This window comes from Oncorhynchus keta, unplaced genomic scaffold (genome assembly GCF_023373465.1).
Source record: "Oncorhynchus keta strain PuntledgeMale-10-30-2019 unplaced genomic scaffold, Oket_V2 Un_contig_16035_pilon_pilon, whole genome shotgun sequence".
Taxonomy (NCBI): Eukaryota; Metazoa; Chordata; class Actinopteri; order Salmoniformes; family Salmonidae; genus Oncorhynchus; species Oncorhynchus keta.
In genome coordinates this window covers 1-9,236 of record NW_026279670.1, presented here as the reverse complement: position 1 = coordinate 9,236, position 9,236 = coordinate 1, and the positions used below count along the sequence as shown (strand labels likewise).

The following is a 9,236-nucleotide window of genomic DNA, read 5'->3' as shown; positions in this document are numbered from 1 at the left end:
GGAGTTGGCAAGACAGCACTAAACAGACCTGGGACTCTTGCTAGTAGGAGTTGGCAAGACAGCACTAAACAGACCTGGGACTCTTGCTTGTAGGAGTTGGCAAGACAGCACTAAACAGACCTGGGACTCTAGCTAGTAGGAGTTGGCAAGACAGCACTAAACAGACCTGGGACTCTAGCTAGTAGGAGTTGGCAAGACAGCACAAAACAGACCTGGGACTCTAGCTAGTAGGAGTTGGCAAGACAGCACTAAACAGACCTGGGACTCTAGCTAGTAGGAGTTGGCAAGACAGCACTAAACAGACCTGGGACTCTAGCTAGGGTTGTGTTAAGTTTAGGTAAGAATAATTGTTTAGGGGTTAGAGTGGGGTTAGAAAACAACATTCATTCCAGCAACCTTGTGTTATGCCTTCCATTCAACACCAATTTATCACCTAGCAAGTGTATTTAACTCGCACTGGGCACTGTAAGCTCTGCCCACTGACCATTGAGCTTTAATTGAACCAATCACATTCATTATGTCCTTGAGACAGAGCTGCCCTCAAGGCAAGATTGAATACGGAAAACTATCCTTAACCAATCTGGATTCTTGTATGAGGTTTATGCTAAATCTCTACCACCTGTTCACATTCTTTTAACCAACCCTTTGTCCATCTGCTGGTGAATAAGAGAAAAAGCATTGAGCATTTAAATAAACCGATGACCAAACCACAAACAACATGGAAGCTATCAAAAAATTATGAAGATGAAGATGAAGGCACTTAAAATGCCTTTATTGTGGTTGTAAGTTTAATGAAACAACATACAAAAAATGAATGTAAAAAGAAACAAGAATACAATGGAGCATATTATCTACAATATTGTATGTAAACTGCATTACTTTGCTCTTCAATAAAACATATTTGTTCATTGAACAATATATTTTAAAATGATATAGATTGGGTTGCCAGGTGGTGGTGTCATACATGACCGATGACATCACAATGGTCTTAAAGCCAATTTGAACAATGGGTTAATGAGGAAATGTATCAGTCTTCATTGGTTATCGACATGGCTTGTTTCTGCTGGTGCAAAAAGGTATGAAATCAGGTCATTTAATCAATTAACAACTACTATAATTCTGGAGTAGTATTTTTCTCTTAAACCTAGTGGGAAGAATAAAAGTAAAATGACATTCTGATTGACAAATACGTAAAAAGTGTACATGAAATGTACATGAAGTTCGGCTATTGCAAATGTCACTCAATGTAACCTGTCTATACTGTGTTATTTGAGGTTTAGGATAGATACCTATGATTCTCCATTTAGGCCAACCTCTTCCTACTCTTATGACCCCCCTCTTCCATTGGCTGGGGATCAGGGGGGAAAGTATTTAGCACTATCACATTTTCTTGTCAACAGAAAAAACGTCAGAAAGCAAATTCAGTTGATGTGGAGCAGAAGACAAGAAAGAAGAAGGAGAGGGGCACTTCATCCCCCTCTCCAATTCCATCTGACCGTTCTGAACGGAATGGCTCCGCTACCTCTGACCCCTCACCCTCTGACCAACTCTCCTCCCTCCATCCACCTCCCTCTCCTGTTAAATGTTCCTCTCAGCCTTGCTCTCCTGCTAAACAACCCTCTGTACCCCGGTCACCTGCCAAAAACCCTTCCCCAGTGAAATCCTCTCCAGTGGTGTCCCACCCTAGTTCTCCCTCTCCTACCAACCCTCTGGATCGTCATGGAGACACCAGTCAGGAGGGCACAAAAGTCAGGTAATCCAAACATTACATTTACATTACATTTAAGTCATTTAGCAGACGCTCTTATCCAGAGCGACTTACAAATTGGTGCATACACCTTATGACAACCAGTGGAACAGCCACTTGCATCTAAATCTTGTTGGGGGAGAAGGGGGGTGAGAAGGATTACATACCCTTACTTACCCTATCCTAGGTATTCCTTGAAGAGGTGGGGTTTCAGGTGTCTCCGGAAGGTGGTGATTGACTCCGCTGTCCTGGCGTCGTGAGGGAGTTTGTTCCACCATTGGGGGCCAGAGCAGCGAACAGTTTTGACTGGGCTGAGCGGGAACTGTACTTCCTCAGTGGTAGGGAGGCGAGCAGGCCAGAGGTGGATGAACGCAGTGCCCTTGTTTGGGTGTAGGGCCTGATCAGAGCCTGGAGGTACTGAGGTGCCGTTCCCCTCACAGCTCCGTAGGCGAGCACCATGGTCTTGTAGCGGATGCGAGCTTCAACTGGAAGCCAGTGGAGAGAGCGGAGGAGCGGGGTGACGTGAGAGAACTTGGGAAGGTTGAACACCAGACGGGCTGCGGCGTTCTGGATGAGTTGTAGGGGTTTAATGGCACAGGCAGGGAGCCCAGCCAACAGCGAGTTGCAGTAATCAAGACGGGAGATGACAAGTGCCTGGATTAGGACCTGCGCCGCTTCCTGTGTGAGGCAGGGTCGTACTCTGCGGATGTTGTAGAGCATGAACCTACAGGAACGGGACACCGCCTTGATGTTAGTTGAGAACGTCAGGGTGTTGTCCAGGATCACGCCAAGGTTCTTAGCGCTCTGGGAGGAGGACACAATGGAGTTGTCAACCGTGATGGCGAGATCATGGAACGGGCAGTCCTTCCCCGGGAGGAAGAGGAGCTTACAGTGCCATCCTAGAGTCTCTTTGGAGAGTTGGGTTTAGTGCTACCAGACCAGGGCCAGTGTTAATCAACAGTATGAGTGCTGATCTAGGATCAGGTCCTCTCTGTCCATAATAATCTGATTCATTGATCTATCTAAAATGCAAAACTGGTCCTAGATCAGACTCCTACTCTGAGACACTTGATAAACACAGTCCCAGAAAGTTATTTTCCTCAAACTGTAGTTTTAGCCTCTTCTGTCTACATCTAGTGGATAAAGAGAGTACTAACCTATTGGCCTGGTCTACTTGGTCCACTGCATTTATATGGACAGCAGTACTCAGCTGTGTTTATAGTACAGTACAGTATTTAATAGAGAGACTGTGTAGAGTGATAATATCTCTGTGTTGGAGGCGTTAGACCTGTTTTGCTCCTTCCTCCAGACCTCTGTCTCTTCAGGACCACTCCAGTCCAATGCCCCAGAGACCAGTCTCAGCCACCAGAAGCATGACTCTTCCCAGGACCAGCTCAGCCACCAGAAGCATGACTCTTCCCAGGACCAGCTCAGCCACCAGAAGCATGACTCTTCCCAGGACCAGCTCAGCCACCAGAAGCATGACTCTTCCCAGGACCAGCTCAGCCACCAGAAGCATGACTCTTCCCAGGACCAGCTCAGCCACCAGAAGCATGACTCTTCCCAGGACCAGCTCAGCCACCAGAAGCATGACTCTTCCCAGGACCAGCTCAGCCACCAGAAGCATGACTCTTCCCAGGACCAGCTCAGCCACCAGAAGCATGACTCTTCCCAGGGCCAGCTCAGCCACCAGAAGAAGCATGACTCTTCACAGGACCAGCTCAGCCACCAGAGGGTCAGAAGAGACCCAGGGGGCCAGAGGAGAACAGGTGGCACTGGTCAACATGGAACTTCTTGGGTAAACCACAACACACTGCAAATGCATTGAATATAAGTGATTTATTGTTTAGAGATCAGTGTCTGATATACTATGGGGATAGGGCTTACTATCGAGCATGTCCGTTTTATTAGATATTTATAAACCCATGAATTATGTCAATCTTGGTCTAAAGGACATCCACTTCTTTGTGTTAAATATAATGTATCCCTTATCCCCTGCCATTATCATCACTTTATAGAGATATGAAGGTTATGATTAATCTCTATGTGTGTACTGATGGCTGCTTCTTCTTCACAGGTTGCCTAACATTGGCAACACTTGCTTCCTTAACGCCACCCTGCAGTGCCTCCTGGTCCTGCCTTCCTTCTCAAAGGAAATCCTGCACCAGGAACAACTCTGGAGCTCCTCCCCCTTCTCCAACCTGCTCAGGTAAGGGAAGGCTCAAAAGCAGACACTCACCCCACACACCCATTAATTGTGGTCATAAATTAAAGAAGGGACACTCTTTTCACGCCACTTCTACAGAAAGGGATTGTCGTAGCAGGTTAAGATAGCACTTTCACTAATCCTAACTCTTTTCCTAACCTTAACCACTTCATATTTTGCTGTGTATTGTATTTATGGTTTATTTTCCAGTTTCTTTTTGTTTTTGGAATCTTCATAACCAAGAGGAACAACAATGACACACTGATTATGATGTAGGCATTTTGTAGGCCAATTTGGAAAGTGTAGAATGACTACATGACCCATAATGCTCATTGACTGAACATTCCACCTTACCGTGGGAAATTTGGTAGTTTTTTAAAATGCTCTGGAATTGAGAGCAGTATCCAAACCAAATATCTTATGAGAATAAACAACACATTTTTGTTGTTTGGCTTCATTGTCCGTCCTCAAAGGTGAAATTGCATCAAATCGAATGAAAAAATTCTAATGATGGGGTGCCACTAGATAAAACATATTTGTATTTACTCATCTGCCTCTTCAGGCGTAAGCCAGTAGGTTGACACCATCCAGTCAGCTGCTAACTTACTCTCTATCTCCCCTACAGGAGTCTGTCTGATGTGCACCGTTCGGGTTTACCTGACAGTGTTGCAAACCAGGCCTCAAAAGCAGACCTCATGTGGAAGGTCAAGTACTCCTTGTCGGGATACGATTTGAAGTATCTGGGGGACACGCAACAGGTAACTGAGGCACTACTCTCTTGTGTACGAGTGCTCTTCTTGCAAGGGTTAATTTTCTCTTCATCATTTGCTTTTATCTTGGTGTGTTTCTGTCTCTTCCTCATCATAGGACGCACACGAGTTACTCATCAATATGCTGTGCCAGCTGAAGGAGGAGGGCATGATTCTGAAGACACTCGGGATGAACTATACCTGCCCTGTTTCCCAGCTGGAGTTCCAGCTTGTGTCGGTGCGCACATGTACCAGGTAAGAGATCCCATTGGTTGTAATGTATCTACTGAGAACATGATCTTTCTATATGTGTATATATATACAGTATATATTAATATTACAAAACACATGGCAGAACAGAAACATTGTAGAGTCCTGAAACAGAAACAGACTTGATGCATTTTTCTTCTCTTTCTCCTGCTTCTGAAGCTGTGGGCGCGAGTCGTCTACCAGAGAGGACTACAACCACCTCTCATTGGACTTCAGCCCTGAGCGCACCTTGCTGAACAGCCTAGCACTCACTTTCAAAGTCAGCACTTAGGGCTCAGCCCTGCATGTAGAGACTAACACCCAGGGCAAGCTGCCCACTGCCTCAGAATACGCTATGTTATTATTGTAGTGGTATCATTCATTATGTAATGCTTTTGTTTCTAACCAGAGTGAACAGGTTGAATTCACATGTGAGGGCTGTAAAGGCCTCCACGCCTCAAAGGTGGAGCAGTTCCACACACTGCCTCTGTGAGTTGTCCCTTTATAACCTCTCATAGTACTAGCAGTGTTTAATGTCCTGAGCCTTTAGGAGTAGTTACCTTCCTGAGCAGGTTGTAGGACTTAGAGCTGAGCACCACCAAACAAATTTCACTCATCTGTTATTTTGTTGACTGGTTTCATTGTCTGTCTGTTCATCTCTCTTCCTCTCTGTTTCTGGGCAGTGTGCTGGTTCTGCATCTGAAGAGGTTTGGAGGACCTGGGGGGTTGGAGAAGCTGGAGGCTCCTCTTTTGTTTCCTTCGGAGCTGAGGCTCTCCACCCTCTGTGGGGACATGGTGCCACACCTGCACAGTGCCAGCCCACAGGCCCTCACCAACCAGGCCCCCAGCATCCAGGGGTCCATCCCCCAGACCCTCGCCAGCCAAGTCTCCAGCCCACCTGGAGTGGCCAAAGACAGCGCCCTCTGCTGTTCATGTAGGTCATGGCACCATAATACTATTCTTGCTCCAACACCACACAAACCACCCACTCCCAAAACGGTCCTGCTGACAGAGAAGCTGGAAGCTGCAATTTAAAATGTTTCTCAGATATCTTTAGTGATGTATGGGAGCTGTTTTAGTCCAGAGCAATTCAGACAAGTGACCACATTTTCACAGCTCTTGATATGTATATTTGACCCCTCAGATTCAAAGGAGCAGGAACTAGGGAAAGTGTTGCTGACAGCCTCAGTGGTGAGAAGAGAGAGAGAGAGTGAAACCAGTGAAAAATAAGTTATGACAGAACACTGAGATAGTTATGAGGAGTACACGATGTAGTAGACCTGTAGTGGACTAGTACTGTAGTAGACTGTAGACAGTGTGGTGGACTGTAGAGGAAATGAGAATCCTATGATCACATGTGTTTTCTTACAGAAGCAGAAGCCAGTACAGTCAGTGAATGGTTACTACCAGCTGACTGGCGTAGTCTCTCATTTGGGAGGCTCCGCAAACTCCGGTAAGTAAATACCATCAAACACACACATGCAGATGCACAATACATATGACATCAGCTGAATTCCAAATCACTCCCTTCTCCTTGGATCTCAATTTGCATGTTCACGTGTGCCTCTGCCGTATACACAAGCATCCCAAAGCTGAGGGAGTGAACATTAACGAGGGTGAAGGCCAGGGATCATCAACTAGATTCAGCCTCGGGTCCAGTTTTTTTCTTAGCCAGATGGGAAGGGGTGTGGAACAAAATTACAAATAATTTGTAGACTGCAAATATACTGTAGGAAGGCCAAACAGATATAATGTTTGACTTATTTCAAACCTTGCTTACATTTGTGTACAACCACATATATCTCTTTATTGTGCGTGGGAACACTTTGTAACAGATTTCCAAAATGAAAATCACTTGGAGCTGATTTGCTGTTTTTTTTACAGTCTTTTAACAATTCTGTTTTATTTGGTCAGAAAACATAGGGGGCCAAATAAAATCACCCTTGGGCCAAATTTGTCGCGCGGGCCGCCATTTGGGGATTCCTGGGGTAGGGGATAATTAGACCCTCCAACAGCCATTTCGGCCAAGCCAGCAAGGCTGCAGGCTTCAGAGTGAAGTGTCATCCCAACAAGCACTGCAATATGTTTAGAGTTTGCTCAATTTAATTGAAAGGAATGGAGAGGCATGTCTAATTTAATGCCATGTGTATTTGTTTATCTCTGATTTCAAAACTTGACACATGTAACAGATAAAATACCTCCCAAATGAACTGTTTAACTGTTACAAAACACTCTATTACCCACAATAGCCTGATCTTTGACCTCTAGTCTGTCTTCCTTGTTCCACAGGGCACTACATTAGTGACATATTGCATGCCAGTGGAAACTGGTTCTGCTGTAACGACAGCCAGGTGTCAATGTCCAATGAAGCCACTGTGCTGAGGACCAGAGCCCGGAGTGCCTACATGCTCTTCTATATGTTCAGGTACTGCTTACTCTCACCATCTATATTCTTGTGTTGCTATTTATGTGTACGGTCCCTTTCACCCTACAGGGCAATAGAGCGGGAGGCCCCAGCACACAGGGCCTAACAGGGCCACCAGCATCAGCCCCAGCCTAAACAGGGGCAGCACCTGGACCAGCCTCCAAACACTCAGACCTGTCTCAACAAGGGTAGTACCAGGCCCAGTCTCAAAATCCCCAGCCCAGCCTCAACATGGGAAGAACCAGGCCCAGTCTCAACATGGGCAGAATAAGACCCAGCACCAACACCCTCAGACCTGCCTCAACAGGTGCAGCATTCAGCCCAACTTCAATCATGCTGCTCTTCAACACGAGCATGAACATTCTTTCAGTAGCTTATGTCATAAATACCTGCCCTTGATTTGACTACTTCACCTAATGTATAAAGCTCATGTAAAAAAACACAAAGTATACACACTAAATGTAGTACACATGTAGATGTGGTGGATAGAGAGTGTGATTATTTAGAGGATATAACATCCCTTCTATTTGGTTTGGTTGAAATCCTCCTGTTGTGAAATACACTGTGGTGTCTAACCTCTTATTCAGCATGGTCACACCGGAAGACCTGCAATATTAATAAAGACAAGCAAATGTAAGAAAATCCCATTTAAGATGATTCTGTTTTTTTATTTATTTTACCTTTATTTAACCAGGCAAGTCAGTTAAGAACAAATTCTTATTTTCAATGACGGCCTGGGAACAGTGGGTTAACTGCCTGTTCAGGGGCAGAACGACAGCTCGGGGGTTTGAACTTGCAACCTTCCGGTTACTAGTCCAACGCTCTGACCACTAAGCTACCCTGCCGCCCCCGACCTTTGTAACTCTTTAACTCAGGAAGATTTATCGTCTGGGATTCAGGCCGGTCCTAACAGCAAACGTGACAAAGGGAAGCAGCTGTAATGGAGCCTTCTATCACACAATCAGGTCTGGAGGAGGAATGTCACATAAAGATTCAGAGATGCTATGAGTGTCTTTTGAAGTTACTCTCCAGTTGTATCCATTTGAATAAATACAGACATGAAAATGCTGGGCTATGGATGTGACCTTGGTTCTGTGAGTAGAGTAACGGGTCACCAAACAACCTATGGGAACTCCTTCCCTTTATCGTGATTTTATTGAGATGCTTAATATCAACGATGTTTACAATGACGCCACACCCTTACTGTACCATTGTGACCTGTCATTATTAAAGGCTTTTTTTCTATTGGAGATCAAATGTTTCATATGCGGTGACTGTACAGAATGACACCATTAATTTAAGGGCAATGAATGGTAAATCATGTTGAGTGAGAAAGTTACAGAGGATCATACCCCCAAGACATGCTAACCTCTCACCATTACCAATAACAGGGGAGGTTAGCATTTTATATCATACCCCCAAGACATGCTAACCTCTCACCATTACCAATAATAGTGGAGGTTAGCATTTTATATCATACTCCCAAGACATGCTAACCTCTCACCATTACCAATAATAGGGGAGGTTAGCATTTTATACCAGACCTCTCACCATTACCAATAATAGGGGAGGTTAGCATTTTATATCATACCGCCAAGACATGCTAACCTCTCACCATTACCAATAATAGGGGAGGTTAGCATTTTATATCATACCTCTCACCATTACCAATAATAGGGGAGGTTAGCATTTTATATCATACCGCCAAGACATGCTAACCTCTCACCATTACCAATAATAGCGGAGGTTAGCATTTTATATCATACCCCCAAGACATGCTAACCTCGCACCATTACCAATAATAGGGGAGGTTAGCATTTTATATCATACCCCCACGACATGCTAACCTCACCATTACCA

The 9,236-nt window shown here is 45.0% G+C and overlaps 1 protein-coding gene across 2 annotated transcripts; it reads left to right on the top strand.

Annotated features, from left to right (window-relative positions):
* Positions 1–678: 678 nt before the first annotated feature.
* Positions 679–8,626, top strand: LOC127919224 (ubiquitin carboxyl-terminal hydrolase 37-like). 2 transcript variants are annotated; one of them, XM_052502724.1, is made up of 12 exons: positions 679–1,076; positions 1,401–1,753; positions 3,057–3,545; positions 3,825–3,956; positions 4,579–4,711; positions 4,821–4,957; positions 5,132–5,231; positions 5,361–5,440; positions 5,635–5,885; positions 6,323–6,404; positions 7,241–7,376; positions 7,446–8,626. In XM_052502724.1, coding segments are annotated over exons 1-10 (1,731 nt in total). In that variant the 5' UTR covers positions 679–1,022; the 3' UTR covers positions 6,325–6,404; positions 7,241–7,376; positions 7,446–8,626. The 2 variants fall into 2 exon arrangements, with proteins under 2 accessions (XP_052358684.1, XP_052358683.1); XM_052502723.1 differs by having other exon boundaries at positions 7,241–8,626.
* Positions 8,627–9,236: the final 610 nt, after the last annotated feature.